Source organism: Acomys minous (assembly GCF_964271855.1).
Source record: "Acomys minous genome assembly, chromosome: 5".
Classification (NCBI taxonomy): Eukaryota; Metazoa; Chordata; class Mammalia; order Rodentia; family Muridae; genus Acomys; species Acomys minous.
The window spans coordinates 60,299,273-60,321,156 of NC_140494.1; the positions used below are offsets into that span (position 1 = coordinate 60,299,273).

General features: G+C 45.5%; 1 protein-coding gene across 2 annotated transcripts in view; it reads left to right on the forward strand.

Moving 5' to 3' along the window:
- The window catches only part of SLC1A3 (solute carrier family 1 member 3), a 93,072-nt gene that overhangs the window by 17,445 nt on the left and 53,743 nt on the right, over window positions 1-21,884 (forward strand). For both annotated transcript variants that reach the window (XM_084781111.1, XM_084781110.1), the window contains exon 3: window positions 19,301-19,438. In XM_084781111.1, the coding sequence (XP_084637237.1) occupies window positions 19,301-19,438 (138 nt within the window). The remainder of the gene's footprint in view (window positions 1-19,300; window positions 19,439-21,884) is intronic.

Sequence of the window (21,884 nt, forward strand, 5' to 3'; positions counted from 1 at the left end):
TTTTTTCCAAATGAGGTTAATATGCATTTAATGTTAAAATGGAAACTAGACAAAAATACTGTGGACCAGGGATAGAATCATGTGAATCCGTAGCTCCAGAGTAAAGCAGGGAATTCCAGTTATTTTCAGCATCGTGTCCTCCACACGTACAGACACGTGCAGTTGGGTGCCATTTCTAAGCAGGGGCAAGGTGTGAACACACTGAGCTATGACAAAGCCTCACATAACTAGGAGAAGTTGGCAGTGTGATGGAAGACAGTAGCATGCTCCAAGTCCCTTTGGAAGAGAGTGTGAGGAAAGCCTTAGGCAGCATGTATCTTCCTTGTTGCTGCAGACATTTGATAAAAAGAGCATGGGAAGAAGAGAGGTCGCTATTTGCGTCCTCCAGAAAGCACTTCCGCATTCCCAACTGCACTTAATCGTGTTAAAGCCGCCTCACATCTTGCTAAAAGAAAGGGAAAGCTCTTTGTCTTATTGATGACACAGAATGTGTCCCTGCCGAGACAGTGTGTTTGCACACCGGATTCACCAGGAGTCAGAGGGTCATGAGCTCAACTGTGAGGGGATGGATGGCAATATGAACATAGAAGTAGCCGGTCAGCAGAGCGGTTTCATTTGCGGGAGCTCGGCACAGGTCGCATCTTTACTTACGGTTCTTGTTGCTGCTGATACGCACACAAAGAAAGCTGGCATCTGTGTAGCTTTTGCCTGAGTTCGAAAGAAGCTGGGCTCTCGGGAAAGAAAATACATCTTAATAAATCATCTCCTCCCTTTCTCTAACTTCTCTTGACAGTAAACTTCAGTGGACTAAAATTCAGTGTAATTCAATAGTATCTCAAGAAAGTGGCCATTGTGGATACCTCTTGGGACAGAAGAAAGGTGTCATCTGGGGAGTTAGACTAATGGGGTGTTACTGTCCTCTGATGGAGTTTCTATATAGTTTGAATGTTCTATCTCATTATATGCTATCTACTGTTCCCTTCTCTCTGTTAGAGTACTTAGACAAAATGCAATGCCATCCACCGATTTAGCAATTACTGACTGCTGGGTATTTGGTTCTGTGCTTTGTGGTGACTCTTCCTGGTTTCAGGTAATTTATTGAGAGAGATGGCTTAAAAAGCTAGATGAAAAAGGAATGTACAGGAGCCAAAGTTGTAATAGAGAAGTTTGTGATCTGAACCTTTAAAACAAGGTAATATGGAGCCGGGCGTGGTGGCACACGCCTTTAATCCCAGCACTCGGGAGGCAGAGGTAGGTGGATCGCTGTGAGTTCGAGGCCAGCCTGGTCTACAAAGTGAGTCTAGGACAGCCAATGCTACACAGAGAAACCCTGTCTCGAAAAATGAAAAACAAAAACAAAAACAAAAAACAAGGTAATATGCACACTTCGTTACAGTAATGCCTCTCTGTTTGCTGGCACCCCAGGGGTTCCTATTTTTTTTTCATAGAGTTGGGAACCCTAAGTGTATTGTATTAATAATAACTGAGTTTAGGCTTTTGATAAAGAATATGCCTGGACTCCTACATCGGTTGTGTTATTCTATATCTTCGTGATTCTAAACAAAGCATTTCATCTCTCTGAGGCTTGGTTTCCTCATCTTTCATCAGGTATATTCAGCTAAGCAATGTCAGCCACCTCTCTCTCTCATGCTGGGTGCCACTTACTCCTCTGCATTAACTTTGCTTCAACCTTACAACAGCCCAGCGAGAGAAATGCCGTTATGCCTCTTGTCTTGTAGATTAGGAAACTAAGGCACAGACAGTGTTGGTGCATACTAAGGAGGATTCTAGGCAGACACAGTGAAACATAGCATTCAGAATGTTGGAGCCAAAAGATCATTTGAACCCAAGAATCAGAGTGAGAGCCCATCACACACACACACACACACACACACACACACACACACACACACACGCACACACACACACACACACACACACACGCACACACTCACCCCACTCTAGCTACAGCTTCATACTGACATTCACACCACTCTCTGCATGCTGGTCCCAGGGATTGTCTTCAATGCTTTGTTACCTAAAGACCTGCGCTGAGTCCTCCATGTGAGAAATGAGGAAGAACCGAGATTATTAGGGAGGGTGTCTGTGAGCCTTGATGACCAAATGAAAGAGGGTGGTGGCCCAGTTCTTCTATGACCAAGCAGTTGAACACAAGAGTTAGAATGTAGGAGAAAGATCCCCAAGACCCAGAGTGTGTTCCAGTAATGAGCTGTGTGGACTCCCACTGTGGCGAGAGAGTGAAAGGGGTTCACTGCCATGAACATTCAGAGGGGCATTGTTACCACACTGCAGAGCACAAGGATGGCTTTGGATTATGAGTGAGTAATGAATGCATCAGGCCATCATCACCCTGCAGAAGCTTAGTCCCTCATGCGCCTCTCCAGCTGCCTGAGATAGCCAAGTAGATTAAAAGCCACATGGGTATAATATGGGCTACTCTCTGCTAAAGGGCTGAGGAGACCGCTAGTGAGACCACACAGTCACCTGCTATGTCATGGAGTGGGCACCGTTGGACACCAATGGTGATGTCACTCTGCCTCCTGAAGCCATGGCAGTGGGCATCTCCACGCAGGCTGAACAACAGGATCCCAGAGACTAGTAGATGGGTTTTGAGGCTCCATGGTTTCTTCAATATTTCTGGAAGATGAGAAAAGAACTTCAGAAAGCTGGGAGAAGTGATAAGGCTGGCAAGCCCTCCCCTGGCATTATTAGAGGCACCCGTGCTGCCATTCATCCCAGGCTTCTCAGGCAGAAGACGGGTGCAGGGTGAGGGGGGAGCCATCAATGTACACTCCTTGCTCTGGAGAAGTAACACAAGGATAGGGAATAAGGAGGGAGTGTCCGTGCCCCACCACCACCACCACCAGCACCAGCACCAGCACCAACACCACCATCACCAACACCGCCATCACCATCACCAACACCACCACCACCATGACCACCACCACCAGCACCAACACCAGCACCACTACCACCACCACCACCACCAGCAGCAGCACCAACACCATCACCATCACCACCACCATCACTACCACCAGCACACACAGCAGCAGCAGTGCAGGGAGGTTATCAGGGCAATTATCTGGTACATATGCCAGCTAAAGCATTTCAGGGAGCCACCACCTTTTTGTTTGATTTTTTGGTTTTTTGTTTCTTGAGACAGGGTCTCTCTGTGTAGCCCTGGCTGTCCTGAACTCACTTTGTAGACTAGGCTGGCCTCGAACTCACAGAGATCCACCTGCCTCTGCCTCCCAAGTGCTGGGATTAAAGGCATGTGCCACTGCACTCGGCTCAGGAGCCACCACCTTTGCACCAATGGTCCCATGCAGAATAATGGGGAGCAGAGCTCTGGCTTCAGGAATTGGACCACAGGAAACGGCCTTACTTGCTGCCATGGCAGAAATCCTTATTACGCACTGATTTGGTGCTTCTCCTGGGCTAGAAAAGCCAGAGCCAGGGGTTGAGGAGAACAAGGGTGGGGATGAGAAAAGATACTTAACCTGGTTTAGGCTCGAGAGATGGAGCTTGTGTTTCCTTGGCTGGAGAAGAGCCCCAAGAGAGTTGTAGGAAGAGACTTGATAGTTGTACAGGGCTTTGAGGGACAGAAATGATAGCCAGGGAGTTATACGGCCATTTTTCTGACCCTTTTAGCCATGTCCTCTTGAGCAGAAACAGGGAGAATCCCCAGGCAGCCTTTGTCATTGTCAGCGCACAGATGCTCCAGGGGAGGGAGCACCTGACAAGGAGGGGAGCTGCTGCCTTGTTGCTCAGGTTGTTTCGAAGCTGACTGAAGACCTGATGTTCTTAGATTCTCACTGCATTTTACTTTTCTTGGTTTTCCTCGATGTTAATTCAGATACAGAGAAAACCAAACAAGCCATTTCTAATTTTTCTTTTGATTGGGTGATCAAATTGTTCAGAACAATTACCTACAGTAACAGTGCCTGCCGTCTTCACGAGGTTACAGTTTATGGAGTGCCCGCTCTCTGTAGCGGTGTAAGCCACAGCCAGCCCACCCACCGCCTGGTTCTGCAGCTATGGCTATCTGGAATGCAGCTCAAAAGCACCGGCAACTTTCAGGTCCTGGTTACTGCCGTTGCTGTAGACACACTTACTTATTTATTTATTTATTTATTTATTTATTTATTTATTATGTATACAGTGCCCTGCCTGCATGTACACCTGCAGGCCAGACGAGGTATCAGATCACATAGTAGATGGTTGTGAGCCACCATGTGGTTGCTGGGAATTGAACTCAGGACCTCTGGAGGAGCAGTCAGTGCCCTTAACCTCTGAGCTATCTCTCCAGCCCCTACATTCCAATATTTGACGCATGCTTTGCCTTTCTCTAAATTATCAGGATGTTTGGAATAATGTTTATTTCCATGTCAACACGGACCACAGCAGGACCCTTCTCTTGGGCCTGCTGATCTCCTACTCCTTTGAGCCAGTGTCTCCAATGAAACAAGCTTTATCTCCTGGTGACTCTTCAAAGGCCAGCATGCCTCTGGCCTTGTGTCTGACGATAGGCTGTTCCTATCCAGGGATTAAGGACACAGGGGAGGGAGCACACTGTAGAAGCCAATTCAGCGTTCTGTCGAGGATCAGCCCCAGAACACAGGGAGTCATTGTTTTTGTACTCATATAAGCAAGATTTTAAAGGGTCCGTTTGTGTAGGGGAGGCAGCCAGGGCTTAAGCACCCTCTTTTCCAGTTGCACACTCCAGGTGTGAGAGTGAACTGTATTTATACAGCACGAGGATGCTATCATGCAGCAGGAATTTGGCCCAGCATCTGCAATGCTGCATTAGTGCTAGGAGATGAGGAAACACACCACACATTTCAGGGCACCAAGTTTAGCCCTTGTGCTCATTAAATGTAAGAATTATGAGTTTTGCTGGCCGTGCCGGTGCACACTTTTAATCCCAGCACTCGGGAGGCAGAGGCGGGCAGATCACTGTGAGTTCGAGGCTAGCCTGGACTACAAAGCAAGTCCATAACAGCCAAGGTTACACAGAGAAACCCTGTCTCGAAAAAAAAAAAAAGAAGAAGAAGAATTATGAGTTTATATCAATGTTTAGAGCCATAGAAATTGCCCAGAGCTTATTTCCTAGGCCACGTCTCTATGACCAACCAGAACATGATTGCTCAGGTCAGGGAAGAGTGTGAACCACTCAGATTTAGACAGCACGCATGCCTTCCTTTCATATATGTAAACCATTTGTGGCTAGAAAGATACACTCAGTAAAAATGTATTCTCTTAGTTCTTAAAGTCCTGAAAAATATTATTTTAAAAAACTATTCACATACTAAAGAATAAAAAGCAAATACTAGCTGGGCGTGGTGGCGCACGCTTTTAATCCCAGCACTTGGAAGGCAGAGGCAGGCGAATCAGTGTGAGTTCGAGGCCAGCCTGGTCTACAGAGTGAGTCCAGGACAGCCAGGGCTACACAGAGAAACCCTGTCTTGAAAAAGGAAAGGAAAGAAAAGAAAAGAAAGAAAGAAAGAAAGAGAAAAGAAATATTCAAGAGAAGTTTTAATGTAAAAAAAAAAAAAAGGGGAAAAGTGCCAAATAAGGAGGCTTAGATGAGAAAAACACACCACAGGCAGGTTAAGGCACTCCCTCTTTTAGATGTAGTGTATCTAAGACTTGAAAGTAAAATTAGAAGCAGCAAATTGAAAAGCACAATCAAGGTTTAAATTTCAAGGCTGAGTCCTGGTCTCTGGAGAAGCAACTCCATTTTCCTTCTCCCCAAGAGACGTCTTCGGTTCTCCTACTTAGGCTTCCGGGCCACAACTGCTGCCCTTCCCAGAGAAAGCACGGTGCTGTTAGTGAGAGAACCTCGTAAAGAAGAGGCTCAATTATCCCTAATGAGGGTAGAGATGGGCAAGTCCCTGACCTTCTCGCTCAGAAAGGGTGGCCCGCGTTGTTCACCTTGCATGGCTTAAACCCATCGTTACTGCAAGAAGGGGAAGCCCCAGGGATCCTGGGTTTGACGGGCTTGCTGCTGTTCGCAGCTCGCTGATAGATATGAAAGACTGAAGTCTGTGGAGAGGTGGCCTGTGACCAGTGTCGCCTCTGTTCTTGTCCATGAAGGTGAAAGTAAAGGCATCAAGACGGAACTTAACGAATCTCCTAAGAGATAGCCTATGACCAAAGTGGACTTTTTGTTGTTGTTGCTGATTCATCTTTGCTTTCCTAGAGTTTCATTTTAGGTTTAAGGAAAATGAAACAACACTGTCAAAAAACCTAATGCTACTTTATTCAAGTAAAACTACTACTACATTACTAGTTCTATGGCTGCAGTGCTTCTCACAAGGCACAGGGTGTGGGGAGCATCCCACCTGTGCTGGGTGGGGTATTGGGGTGCAGGAAGCATTCCACCTGTGCTGGGTGAGGTATTGGGGTGCAGGAAGCATTCCACCTGTGCTGGGTGAGGTATTGGGGTGCAGGAAGCATTCCACCTGTGCTGGGTGGGGTATTAGGGTGTGGGGAGCATCCCACTTGTGCTGGGTGAGGTGTTGAGGTGCAGGGTACCTCTATTCTAAGGGCTAAGTGAGTGAAGCAGGACGTGTGCCAACAATGACAACTAGATTCAGAGTTGTTCTAGATTCGTTCCCCGTCGCCAGAAAAATAGAGCTGCTGGTCAGAGAAGCCCCCATACAAAGTGATAGCTATAGGCCTTTCTCTCCACTGTCCAGACTGAGGAGAAGCTTCACTCAAGCAGCTTAAAGCAGAATTTAGGAGAAACCAACTCAGAATGAAAAGGCAACTTCTTAGAAGAAGTAAAAGACAATGTTGAAACAAATTGAAAAAAAGTAAGATTTTTTTTTTTTCGAGACAGGGTTTCTCTGTGTAGCCTTGGCTGTCCTGGACTCACTTTGTAGACCAGGCTGGCCTTGAACTCACAGCAATTCGCCTGCCTCTGCTTCCTGAGTGCTGGGATTAAAGGCGTGTGCCACCACGCCCGACAAGATTTTTTTTTTAAGTTGAGAGTGTTGATGGCTTAGCCATTTCATGTATGTCTTTATTTAGTCAACATAAAAACAAGAATACATTTATTCTTTTTTTGATAATTCTTGAGTGATTTTTTCCCCCTCTTGCACACAAGTAATAGGATGTATAAACACTTTGTTTTCTTCCTATCTGTCTCCCCCTATAACTTGGATGCTATTTCTTATTGCCACAGAAGTTCTTCATTATCTCTAAACTACAGTGTCTTTAGGTACCATAATTTATTTAAGCAATTCCTAGTTGGTGGACATTTGAGTTCTTTTAGCCTTTATATATCATGTGAAACAATGTGGCACATAACATTGTATTCGTTAAATAATTTATCATTATTTTATACTGGTAAAATGGATCTGTGAGTTATATCCTTAGAAATAAGATTAATGAGTCTGAAGGGGTCTTCTTGATAAGTACACATAATTTCTGTCCCACAGAGGCTGTAGCAATCTGCTTCTCTGAATTGTAGGTCTTTGTTTTTGTTTTAAGTTCTTTGCTGCTACCACTGCCAGATTTAAGAAGTGTGTGTGGCTGCTGGCCAGGTAAGATAAGGAAACTACAGAAACCCTTTAAAAGATAACACAATTTGGGGACTAGGAATAAGCAAATTCTGGTATTCTGTCTTCTTCCAAAGTTTGAATTTACCTCAGACAAGATGCCCAAAAGCTTTTCTTTGTACGAGTCATTCAACTTTTAAAGCATTTTTTTTTCTTGGTTTTTCGAGACAGGGTCTCTGTGTAGCCTTGGCTGTCCTGGACTCACTTTGTAGACCAGGCTGGCCTTGAACTCACAGCAATCCGCCCGCCTCTGCCTCCCAAGTGCTGGGATTAAAGGCGTGCGCCACCACGCCCGGCCTTAAAGCATTTTCTTATCCCCCACCATTGACAGTCTTCACACCAAACTAAAAGGGGTGGGGCCGGGTTTCGCTTTTTACTCTTTCTGCCTCAAACCTCTCTTCAGTTTAGCAGTTCAGAAGCTGATATGTTGCCCAGAAAGGACATTAGAAATAAGAGAAAGGTAGGGAATCAGACTCTAAAGGCTCTCCTCAGCCAGCCAGCTCTTAGATGAGGCATCCAGCCCGTGAACAGACTCCCAGAATCCTTGAAATCATAGCCTGAAAATCTGACTGCAAGAGGGGCTCCCTGAGGGTCGGAGAAGCTAACCTCCGGCAGTAGGCCTAAGCTGTGCAATTTGTACTATGCAGAGCCGCACACAAAGTGAGCGGAGGCTCTGAAGCAACAGAAGTGGGTAGAAAGGGCTCGTTAACTGTACAAGCCTAGGACAGGGGTGCGGAAGGGTGCAATGGGGACTAGAAATGTTTGCCTGTACCTCATTTTGAATTTCCACTCACTCAAAACAATGTCTTTTTCAAGAAAGGAAGTCAACAGATTCTGATGGTGTTTGCTGGGCTCTTTAGAGTAAAAATTACTTTTTGTTTGTGTGTTTGTTTTTTAACCACAATATGTTGCACAGGTTTTTTTAAAAAAAAAAACCCTTCTGATTATTTGTAAATTAAATTTTCACTTTACACAGGGTGTTTCTTGGGATGGGGAGGGAGAAAGGTTGGGGTGATGCTGGGACTTGAACCCAGAGTCAGCACCTGTTTCCATTCCCAGAGAGCTGCACCCAACCTCACATGGAGCTATTAGTATGCTTTTAGGAAGAGAACTCGTGGCTTTTTTCAGAACTGAAAGGTCCTGCCACTGTTCTAAGCACCCCATGCACACTGATGCCTGCACTCTGGTCATCCACCAGTCACCCTGAGCTGGTTCCTCTGCACTCTGAGGGTGAAGCGAGGCGGGGAGCAGGTATTTCCCACCTCAGTAACAGGAAATACCAAAGGATGTGGGGGAGAGCTGAGAAGTTGTCTTCAACCCAAAGAAGTGTCTTAAGGGGTTTGAAAAAAGAAAGACCAGGGACAAGGGCCCAGCAGAACTCTTAGGCAGGTAAATTCACCATCATGCCCTTGACCTGTTTGTAAAAAACCAGCTAGTGAGGGCTGGAGAGATGACTCCACAGTCTCTGCTCTTCCAGAGGTCCTGAGTTCAATTCCCAGCAACCACATGGTGCCTCACAATCATCTATAATGGGATCTGATGTCATCTTCTGTTATACATGCAAACAGACCATTCATATAAATAAATATATATTTTTTTTAAAAAACAGCTAGTGAAAAGTGAAGCCAACCAGGTTCCTCTTCAATAATCATTTACTGCATTATTGCTATAAGAACTAGAAGAGAGGACTGAAGGGATGGCCCAGTGGTTAGGCGCATTGACTGCTCCTCAAGAGGACCTGGTTCAGTTCCCAGCACCCACAAGGCATCTGTGCCTCCAGTTCCAGGACACCTGATGCTCTCCTCTGCCCTCCACAGGCACCAGACATTCAAGGGGTACACACACATATGTGTGTTATAATATATAATAAAGAGATGTCACACATAAGTGCAGGGAGAAAGAGAGGTAGAGAGACAGAGGGACAGATGGAAGGAGAGAGTGCACGCACAAAGTAAGAGAGAGCGACAGAGAGAGAGTAAGAGGGATAGCTGTCCAGTCTTTTATCCTAAGCCCCTGGCAGTGGTGGGTGATGATGTCAGGTTGCTAGGCAACCTAGAAGCCGGCTATTGGGATCCACTTTGTGAACTAACAACATGCAGGCAAAATGCCTGTACATATAAAATTTAAAAATAAAACAAACTGTAGCAGTCAAACTGATGAAGCATTTTTTGCATGCATATGAAAGAGAAAGTTCATAAGAAGAGATAAGCTGAATTACAGTGAAATATCTAAGATTTATAATGCTTGGGCTTGCATGGCTCTTATAAACTCAGAATATTTAGCTGAAATTTGAAAGATCAAAAGGATCTTAGATATCACCTGTTCCAATCTACCCCATGTTGTAGGTTAAAAAAAAAAATAACTGGTGAGATTAACTAATTTGAAGGCTTCCAGGGAAACAGAAAGCTCATACTTACCACAACTCAAACAGCTAATTCTTCCATACCCCGTCTCCTCATCAGGGAGAAATGATAAATCCTGTGGCTTTCATGTGGGGATTAAATCATTTGCAGATCGTATCTTGTAGCCTAACTTGCTGGTGGTTCAGCCCCCAAAGCCTCATCTCTGAATACATGATCTTTCTACACAATTACACTGGTTCTCTGTCTGCCTGAAAACCTACCATGCAAGAGAATTAGGGTTCTGGACCATCATATGGGTCTTCATTTGAGAATCTAAACACTTAGGTATATAAGGTTTCATAAGTTATTCACGGTCTGGATGAACAGTGCAGGGAGGAGTCACACAGTTTTGAATGGAAGAGCTGGTCCTTGAGGTAGGGCTGTGCTCACAAAGTGTAATAGGAAATAGGATTTTCCTGGACCACAGACCAAAGAGATCCCTGCCTTCAGGGAGTGTGTCCCACACCATCAGCAAACAGAAAATCAGTCTTGTTCTTCATTCAGTCACTCACTGAACAATATACCCAACACCTATTATGGGCCAAGAATTGTTCTAGAGACTTACTATATGCCACTGGACAAAACTAACACCTCAAAAAGCACGTATAGTTTTAGGAAACAGAAAATAATAAATATGGTAAGCAGAGAGGAGCATGGGTAAGAACTTCTGCAGTGAGTGAAGCTGGCTCACGGGGAGCAAAGCAGAGAGGACTCGCTGTGACGGAGACACATAAGCTAAACCTGGAAGGAGGTACAGTCTGTGACAATCTGGGGACAGTGCATTAGAAGGTCAAGGAGGCCAGCAGTGTCAGCCGCAGGATGGAGGCACAGTCCCACGCTGTCACCAGCAGTGTCAGCTGCAGGATGGAGGCATAGTCCTATGCTGTCACCAGCAGAAGTTGAAGAGTTCACCTCGCTTTGGAAGACCTCAGCTCAGGTTAAAGCCGAGATTCAGGGCTTCGGCATGGAGCAGAGGTGGACTTTCATTTAACTAGAAAGTTGTCAGGGAGACAGCACCGTGGGGCAAGCTTCCCAAAGGGGCTCTATAGTTTATTAAAGACATTTTAACATAGAGGAAGACTAAGAAGTACTCAAGTGTAGCTATGAACATCTTCTTCTCTTCCTCCTTCTTCTGTTTGTTCGGTTTTGGTTTTTATTGAGACAGTCTCTCTCTGTGTGACCTGAACTGTCCTGGAACTCCCTTTTTAGACCAGGCTGGCCTCGAACTCAAGAGATCTGCATGCCTCTGCCTCCCAAGTGCTGACATTAAAGGTGTGTGACATCACTGCCCACCGAATATCGACGTTGTTTGTTTGTTTGTTTGTTTGTTTTTGTTTTTTGAGACAAGATTTCTCTTGTAGTCCCAGCCGTCCTGGACTTGCTTTGTAGACCAGACTGGCCTCGAACCCACAGAAATCTGCCTGCCTCCGCCTCCCTGAGTGCTGGGATTAAAGGTGTGTGCCACCATGCCTGGCAGAATATCAACTTCTTAAGGGAGAGACACCACCATGTATTTTAGCATTAGCCACTGTTTTGGTGGCTTTCGAGTTACATCTCAAAGAGTTGCTAAGACTTTCTTCCTTCTCTATTTGATGAGGAAGGTTATAGGATGTTTCAGGAAGTGACTTGGGTGGGGTTATAATCTAATGGAGTAAAGTCAGGAGCCACTAGATTTGCACAAGGGGTTTAGGGCATTACTTTGTAAATGGAATTTCTGGAAGACTGTAGGTTTGTAGCCTAGGAAATGGAGAAGAACCTTCAGGAAAGCCAATCATTCTGGAACTCTCCATTCTTAGCTTTGACTCCAAGATGAGGGAATCTTCTCTCTTTCCATGTCCCCATAATTTTCCACCTTTCTAAACTTTCCTCACAAAAAGCATACGATAGGATCAATCCAAAGTGATGGGAGACTGATGAAGGGGCAAAAGCAGAAGTGGAAGCAAGGGAGGGGAGGGGAGGGGAGGGGAGGGGAGGGGAGGGGAGGGGAGATGGTACCTTCTTAGTGCTGTAGCTCCATCTGTCTACTAGGTCTGATGCCAACAGAAGAAGGCATCAGTGACATCCTTCTTGAAAGTGCTCCCTCTGTTATTAGAGAAGCTAAGTAGGAGCAGGAAAGCCAGCTGGAAGGCTACTTACTCCAGCAGCCCAGGCAAAGAGGAGTGTGGAGTATTCACGTAGATAGAGTGAGTGAGTGAGTGTGTGTGTGTGTGTCTATGTATGCATATATATGTGTGTGTAGATCGATTAATAGATAGATGATACAGACATATATGTATGTCTGTGTATATATGTATATGAGTGTATATGTAATATATACTATGTACATTTTTATTATTTTTTAATCAAAACACAGGTGTAGTTAAGGCCATGGAGGAAAGTAAAGGTATCCCAGCATCATTCCCTCACCATCAGGAGCGCATTGCCATCTGTAAAGCATTCTCTGTGAGTGCTCCTACACACTAGAAGCAGTGTAGCAAGGAGGACCATGGGCATGTGCATGTCCGAGAAACCCAGACTGGGATATGTAACTGCCCAGGACTTGTTTCTATGCAACAGGTCCCAGCAAGGCAGATTTCCTTTGGGCGTTCTAGCTCCACCTGTCCTGTCTTGTCCCTTACCTTGGGGCATATATGCATTGGGAGGAAGGACACTAGAAGGCTTTAGTCCACTCAATGCAAGAGTTTGTGGGTTAAAAAAGAACTTTAACAAAATGTTGCTATTCCAAACACCAACATCCATCAAAAAGCTAAATGCGATGATTTGGTCCAAATCTTATTTTAACGGTGTCTCATACTCTCACTCTTAATTTTCGTCATTTTTGTGTTTTCCATGATTTTGTCAGTTGACACATTAGTGAGTTCTTAACACTTTTACCTTGTTGTGCACTTTCAGCCTTAAAGGACAGCCCCATTTTGTCTGAGAAGGGAGCCAATCTCAGCCTTCTGAGGAAGTGCTTGTGTGTGCTTCCTGGGGGAAATGTTAAACACCCCATTTCAGTCTTTTCATAAGCAAGAGCCACTCTTAAGCGAACATGCACCACTGTTCTTGGGATCCAACCACACAGTGAGTTTTCACCACCTTAAACATTGCAGATAAGACACGTCCTAGATTCCAGACTCCTCATAAAAAGACTTGAGCAAGAAAACTGGAAGACTGAAGCCTGGGCACGAACATGGTGTCATCCGTGTTTATGTGACATAGAGTGTGCTTTGGCTCTAGCAGTCTCTCTGCAGATTAAGCAAGAATAAAGATGTGACCCTTTGCGCTGACACTCTGGTGGCCACCACAAAGCTTTGTGTCGGCTCTGGAGCCATCAGCCAGTGTCTACAGATAGAGATCAGTTTCTCAGGGACTCAGCTGCTGGACAAAGGAAAGCCAGGTTACTGAGCTCCTTGCAAGACCTCACCTGGCTGCCCTGCACTGGTGGATGGGCAGAGTGACCAGGGCTCTCAGAAACCTGCATCAGACTGTGTTTCCGACAAGTGTTGGTTTTTCAGGTTTTTTTATTGTTGGGATAGAAATAAAATCATAAAACAGAAAACCTTAACTACAGGGGGGGGAGGGAGGGAGGGAGAGGCAGTTTTCCCATTCAGAGCATTTCCTTATGATACAGTGCCGATGGCTTTGCTTAAGGAAGCTTCCCTCGTGCTCACATGGTAAGAGAGTAAACAAAACGCATTTTTCTTCAGTTTTCTGCTCCAAGCCTTCTGTGTGCTCCAAGCTCACAGAAACTGACGCGACAAGGACAGAGACTACAATGGTCGGCCCCAGGTCTTCCGTGTATACATTATATCTTTCAGCTTCAGTATTTTTATGGAGTTCCCGGGTGTGCAAATGAGTGCGTCTCTGATTCTTGTGCCTCCTCTTGGGGCTCTTTTGCTTCTGTTGGGTTGCCTGATGCAGCCTCAATGTGACGGTTTTTGTTTTCTCTTCTTATGTTTTATTTTGTCATGTTTGGTTGTTATCTCTTGTAAGCCTGGTTATTTCCTAATGAGAGATAGAAAGGAATCTATCTGTAGAGCAGGGGAGGTGGGGAGGAACTGGAAGAAACAGAGAAACAAAAACGTAACAAGGATATATTGTACGAGCAGAGAATCTATTTTCAGTAAGGGGCGGCTGTGAACTCTGAAACTTTTTTTTTTTACTTAATGCCCCTCCCACTCATAATGCTTCCTAGTAATTAAAAAGAATACAGTGGAGGGGGAAATAAAGACAGGCTTGCTTCCTTCCTTTCTCCTTTTCTTCCTTTCTTCCTTTTATCTCTACCGCCATTTCCCCTCCCTCTTCTCCTCCCAGTCCCTCCCACTTCCCCTCTTTCCCTTTATCCCCCATCCACTCCTCCTCCATTTCTCTTCAGTAAAGGGCAGGCCTCCCAAGAGTGCCGACCAGCCAGGGCATATCAAGTTGTAAGACTAGGCACCTCCAGTAGGAGGCAGCCCAGTAGGAGGAAAGGGTCCCAAAGGCAGGCAACGGAGGTGGAGACAGCTTCTGTTCCCACTGTTAGGCGTCCCACACGAAGACCAAGCTGTACATCTGTAACATGTACGTGTGCAGAGGGCCCGGGTCCCTCCTGTGCAGGCTCCTTGGTTGGCGGTTCAGGCCCTTTGCACCCAGGTTAGTTGAATCTGTAGGTTGTCTTGTAGTGTCCTTGTCCCCTCTGGCTCCTACAATCCTTCCTCCGCCTCCTCCACAGGATTCCCCAAGGTCCACCTAATGTTTGGCTGTGGGTCTGTGTATCTGTTTCCATCAGTTGCTGGGTGAAGCCTCTCTGATGACATTTGGGCTAGACTAGACGGCCAGTGTATGTATGCATTTAGCAGACTACCATTAGGTCTGTGGCTATCCAGACTCTGGATCTTGGCCCTCCAGTCAGGGACAGGAGTGGGCTCCTTCTCATGGCATGGGTCTCAATCCATCCAGACCAGTCACTGATTGGCCACTCCCACCAATTCTGTGCCACCTTTACCCCAGCACGTTTTGTAGATAGGACAAATGTAAGCCAAAGGTTTTGGTGGCTGAGTTTGTGTCCCAACGCCTCCACTGGAAGTCTTGCATGGTTCCAGGAGACGGCCAGTTCAGGCTCCCTCGCTGTTAGGGATTTTAGCGAGGGTCACCCTCACAGATTCCTGGGAGTTCCCATGGCCCTGGGTTTCTAGCTCATCCCGGAGATGTCCTCCGCCCCCCCTCCCCCCTCCCCCCTCCCCCTCCCAGTTCCGGTTGTCTCTCCCAGTACTCTCTTCCTCTATCCTTGCTGGACCAGATCCCTACTGTTCCCATAGCCTCCTCCATCCACATCCTAACAATGCCCATGGCCGGGCTGTAACCAGATCTCAGGGCTCTGGAATCAGCATCTGAAAACACACTGCACAAGACCCCCCTCCAACATGTCTCCCCCCCCTCACAGTGAGATTCATGAGTCTCCAGCCTGGGCCCTCCTTGTTACCCAGCTTCTCTGGGTCTGTGGATGGTAGCATGGTTATCCTGTACCTTATGGTTAATATCCACTTATAAGTGAGTACATACCATGTTTAAGACAGACTTAGAGCCGGGCACGGTGGCACAGGCCTGTCTAATTCCAGCACTTGGGGAGGCAGGGGCAGATAGATCTCTGTGAGTTTGAAGCCAGCATGGTCTACAAAGTGAGTCCAGGACAGCCAGGGCTACACAGAGAAATCCTGTCTCAAAAAACAAACAAACAAACAAAAAACAAACAGATGGGTTTCATTTTATTTAATAAGATCACTTGAAGCTTTGGCAAGGTAAGTCCGGTGGCCTATGCCTGTGATCTTAGCACTTGGGAGGCTGAGACAGGAGGATCACAAGTTTCCTTGGTTACGTAGTGAGTTCCAAACCAGCAGGTGGAAGACCAGTGTTTCACAGAGCGCCAGGTGCTCCTGTGGCATGGCTGGGCTATCCAGCATTACCCAAGGCTATGAGCAACATGGCACTTAGCAATGCCGAGAACCTGGCCATAAGTTTGTCTGAACCTACCCTCAGATCCAGGCTACAATGACACACTTGCACTGGAGAGACTCTCATCGACATATAGTAGGAAAAGCACTGGCTTGTGTTTGCAGACTTCCAGGTCAGCCACTGTCAGCCGTTTAAGCTCGGGCAAGTTAACTGACTTCTTAGCATCTGTTTATTACTTTTTAAGATAGACATGATAATATCTACCTACTAAATGTACGGTGAGAACTAAGGAATACCATTAACACATAATAAGGGCTCAATAAACACCCCCCCTTCCCCAATATAAGTGTCTCTTTCCCAACGGTAGGGATGACTCACTTGGCAAAGCAGGGAGAAGGAACAAAACATAAACCAGGGCAAAACTGATAACAGTGTGTCTGCAATCTGCTTCCGTCCCACGCAAACTGATCATAGCGTGTCTGCAGTCGGCTTCCATCCCACGCAAACTGATCACAGTGTGTCTGCAGTCTGCTTCCATCCCACACAACTCAACTCTTTAACGAATTAGTCCCGATGCCATTACCTTACAAAGGAATGCCGCGTCACCTCTGCTGCTCCCAGCACAAAGGAGCTTTCAGATCAGACTGCAGGGCTAAGGTTGCAGCTCACTGTGCAAACCTAGCATGTGTGAGGCCCTAGTCCAACCCCCAACCTCGAGGAGGAGGAAGAGGGTTTTAAAAATGAGATTTTAAAAAGGCCTCGTATCACAGAGACAATTGTACATCCATATTTGTTGTACTATCTATCCAACAACAGATGAATAATGAAAACATAGTATATATATATATTGTATGTATATATATATATATACATACAATGGGATTATATTCATCTGTAAAGAAAAATGAAATTATTTTCGGAAAATGAATCAAAATGAAATTATGGGTTCTGTTTTGTTTTGTGTCTTTTTGTTTTTGTTTTGAGACAGGGTTTCTCTGTGTAGCCTTGGCTGTCCTGGAGCTTTAAAGGCGAGGCTGGCTTCCAACTCACAGAGATCCTTCTGCCTCTGCCTTCCTGAGTGCTGGGATTATTGGCATGCACCACTGCACTCAGAGAAATTATTCTGTTGGGTGCAATAAGCCATATTCAGAAAGAAAAATTCCATGCTTTTCTCTTAATATGTGAAATTGAAGTGCGTGCGTGTGTGTGTGTGTGTGTGTGTGTGTGTGTGTGTGTGTGTGTGTGTTTACAGTGTGAGTCTAGAGGTCATGAAACTAGAAAAGAGATCAGGAAGGGAAGGAAGAGATCCTCAGAGTCCGGAAGGAAGAGGAGAGGGAAACGGGATACATATATCAGGAAGCAGGTGGTGGGACGTGAGGGAAGCAGGGAACGGGCCCGAGCAGGGCTTGGGGCTCAGAGCAGGAGAGGAGGAAATGAGACTATGTGTGAAAATGCCGAGCTGAGCCTGTTGCTGTGAATGCTAACCCATAAAGCAACCGAGGCACACTCTTGAGGAGCAGGGGTCCAGGCTGCACCGCCCAGCAGGACAGTTCATTGGCTGGAAGGAGACACGCAGAGCATCACCTCTGAAGCACGCCTCCCTGCTTGTCCTTGTGCGTTGCTCAATATGTAGTGGAGAACGAAGGGACTTTGTCAGTTGCATACTGACCCTATGAGATACTATGTGCCAGAATATTCTAGAAATAAGCTCACTCTGAACCACTAACAGTGTTTGTAATGAGAGGCAGGAAGTGTTAGAGATGGGGCAAGACATGAGACCTGAATGGAAATGCCCTGGGCTTAAGTCCTGGCTCTGCCTGGATATATATATATATATATAGACTTTGGACAAATATTACATTGACTGTGATCAGCTTTCCTTGTGAAATGGCATCTGCGTCCTGGGGTTGTTGTGAGAATTAAATCGTTAACAGGAATAAAAGCACTGACAACGATGCCTGGCATTTGGAGCTCAGGGGCATCAGTTACTTCCTTTTTATGCAAGTGGTAGAAGCAATGCAGGCAGCTTTTGCTCCCAGCTCTCTGTGATTTCCAAGTCTCTCTCCTCTCTGGCCTATGACTCTTACGTTTCAGCAAACCGTGAAGTATTTTCCTGAAGATTGGAGACCTGGGTCAACTGGATTTTCTAGTCGCATATGCTGAAGTACTTTTTATTGCAACATCACAGCCTAAGTTAGAGAATGGACAGTCTTGGTTGCTGAGACCCAAGAACTGAAATTGGAGTTGCAGTGGCGGTTGAAATGAACTTTGTGTTCCATTTCATAAGACAGAGAAGCCATTTCATAAGAAATTGGGAAAGTTTGGTTTCTGTAAGGACTTCTTGCATTCCTAGGAAAACCTTGGGTTCACTCCTCCCCATTCCTACCCTTGACCTCTGGCTTAAAACACACACACACACACACACACACACACACACACACACACACACACACACACAAATGCTCAGTATTAGGTATTTTATTTTCTCTCTAATTTACTCAGGTTTTTAAAAAAAGTGAAATTGCAATGCAAGGCAAATGTTTGAAACTATTTATAATATTGGAATGACTAAAGTTTGGGGGCAAAAAAAAAGCAAGTAGGAGAATGAAAAGAGGGAATAAATGTATCTGACACTTGTCAGCCTGTGTCATGCATCACCCAGTTTATATATAAATGTCTTATCCCAAAAGAATACATTGAAGTTTCAAGACAGAAGGAAAACTAAGGACGGAATAACTTTCTTTTCTCTGTACCCACTCCTCATTGAGTTTTCAGCAGGATTTTTTTTTTCTCATTTTGAAGTCTTCTCTTGCCAACAACTAGCAAGTCTGTACAATATAGTTGCCAAGGCAATGTCAAGACCATTAACAAGAGAGAGAAAATGTGGTGTGTACAGACAGGGAGATGGAGAAACAAATTAACAATGTGAGCACCAGGGTTTTTTAATTAGAAAGTCTCATTGTTTTTGTAAGTGGTTACACTAGCAGTTCTGCCATCTGTCCTTGTGGCACTTTCTCCTGAGGCCTTTTCTCTCCACAGCTCCTTGCTGGGGACCATTTGATTTGTCTTGAGTCTTCATACCTACACCAAGTTGGGTCAAAATGGGTTTCACTGCACCCGAGTTAGACAAAGACATTTTTTTTCATTTATTCAGCTCAGATCTGCTTCTTTCTGCGAATGCTACTTGAAGGCCCGGACTCAACAAAGCCTTCCACATAATGACTGCGTAGACAGTTCCATCCCTTGCTCCCAACGCTGTGTAAATATTTGCTGCTTAAATAAATTACTCTTGTCAGACTTGAGGAACCACCAGCCAGATACTTGCTCACTTTTCAGAGGTTGTTGCCTTAGTTTTTAAAAGACTCAATTGTCATTTTTCTTTCTTTTCTCTCCCTTCAGGTACAATCCTTGGATTTGCCCTCCGACCATATAAAATGAGCTACCGGGAAGTCAAATACTTCTCCTTTCCTGGGGAGCTTTTGATGAGGATGCTGCAGATGCTGGTTCTGCCTCTGATCATCTCCAGTCTCGTCACAGGTACTTGTCATATATGGCTTCCGCTGTGTGCTTTGTTTTTGGTTTGGTTTGTTGTTGTTGCTTTTTTTTTTAAGTGTGCTTACTGCTAAAGAATGCTTAGAAAAACCAACGCTTTAGGTTTCTGCTGGATGCATGCTCTGTTCTAGAAAAATAAATAAATAAATAAATAAGAAAAAGTCCCTTCAATGGCAAGGAGGCTTCACTAACGCATGAATGATTATGACTCCAGTATTTTTGTACTGATCACAAGAGGAAATGGATTTAAACAGCCTCGTAACCTGGTCGGCCTCTCCATGAAAGGAGGTGCCCTGATAAACACCACACCAACAGCCTTCTCTGACCACAGTGATGTAGTTGACAACAGCGTACAACAGGTCTGTTTTCTCACCCTCTTATCCCACCCAGATAACATCTGGTTGGACAGCCTATTAGCTATTGATGCCAGAATGCTTGTTCTCAGAGCCGCCAGGACATGAGCGGGAGCCTTCTTGGAAGCCTCATCAAGAGGTAATGCCTGCAACACACTCACCAACTCCGCTGCCACCAACACTTATCTTTTCCTGGTGTACCCGCATGATTTTGTTTCCTTCTCCAGTTTCCCCGCCCACCCCCGTTGCCTTTTATGCTGGTGGGAGAACGGGGAGGGGGTGGGAGATATCCCCATTGGTTACTCGACCCATGGACACTCTGAGTTTTAACCAGTGGAAGCTTCGCAGGATTGGATCTCTTTACTGAGACAGTGAGGCCTCAGCTTACTCCTGCACGGGTACAGGTGGAGGAGTCATTAGTTATGTGGTTGACGAATACAGACAGGGGCAAGAAGTTGCCGGGGAAAATGTTACCGGAAATTCCTTTCTGCCCCCTCTTCTCTTTCCCCATAGCACATCTCTGACTTGGAGAATTTCCATAGACACTGCCCCGACAGGATGGTTTCCGGGTTTGTAGCTAAAGCCCCAGACCCTGGCCTCTTTTTCTGCCTGTGGTCACTGTCATTGGGCAGGCCAGTTCACCGCTGTGTGAGCTGTGTCTCTCCGCCTTGCGCCAAGAGCGTTCAAAGAGAGTTAGACTCTTGCCGACTTTCTGTGTAACAAGAACCTCCTAGAACAACTCAAAGGCCATGGGGCAGCTTTCTGACTACCACATGCCTTCGAGGGCTGGCCATTACATGCAGAGAAACTATGTCAGATGGCTCCTCACTGCCTTGCAGATCTGCGCCAGCTTCCACTTGTCTGGGGCCTTAAACAAGTAATGGCATGTACACAAGCTCCGAGGGAAGGATAAACCTCCCACAAACCAGTCTCCTAGCCCTTTGGGGGTACTGGACTGGTCAGTTGCTCACCAGGGGTAATTATAGACGCTACAATCCTTACCACAGAAGCTGCATTAAATGTTGGCATGGGGCACATTTTCATTTTGTTAACTATTTTTCTCAAAAGGGAAATCTTTGCAGAAGTCACTTACAGGTCAGAGCCCATGCAACATTTTATTGAGTGAAACACAGAACCCTCTGCATCACCCTCAGCAGCTACCTTCTAGGCTGAGAACCTGCTGCTCCTCTGGACACCCTCTCATGGCTCCCGGATTCTTTTCTGCTGTCTCTTCTATAGTGGAATCTGTTTTGATTTTTTCACAATTGTGCTAAAAACTTTCCCTCCCCCTGGGGAGGCAGGGCGTACACAGAGAAACCCCTTGTACAACACAGCTAGAAAAAGCATTGCTTCCCTTTAGAAACAGCCCTAGTTGACCTCTCCCCTGAAGTGGAATTTTCTGGTGTTTTAAATACTTAATAACCAAGTTTATTTAAGGAACAAAAGCTTTGGTTGAACAAATTTTCAGAAAAAAAAAATTACTCTGATCATCCCTTTCAGTGGTTAAAAAGAAAGTTTTGGTCAAACTTTGGAGAAATTAGCAACACTTATAATATGGCTGTTAAAAACACCAAACAAGACAACCACAGCAGCAAGTTACAAGCAACCAATATTAAATGAGAGCATAACACAATCTAGTTGGGAGTGGCTGTCTCATGAGGTCATTAAGAGAATTTTATCTCTCGTTCAGGACTGGGTCAAGGCAGGGGGCATGAGGGCAGAGTTTAGCTGAGCCAAACACGTTTTTTGTTGTTGTTGTTGTTGTTGTTTTACCGTACTTGTCTCCAAGGAGTAATCCCCAAGCTACACGGTAATTTAGATACTTACGATTGATTAAAATGACTTTTCCTTTGTGGTTTTAAATACAAAACACTCTGAAAGTGGGAGTGTAGAGGAGGAAATGTTTGCAAATCACACAGACCTCTAGAAGGTCCCTAGGAGGACTAGGAGATGTCACCAAGGAAAGATGTCGCCCTGGGAGGTGACAGTGGGAGGCTCCATTATTCAAGAATGAAAAAAAAGTAACCCCAAAAGCTTGCAGTCACCAAGTGGGTGACGTGAACATATGAAGATGCCCT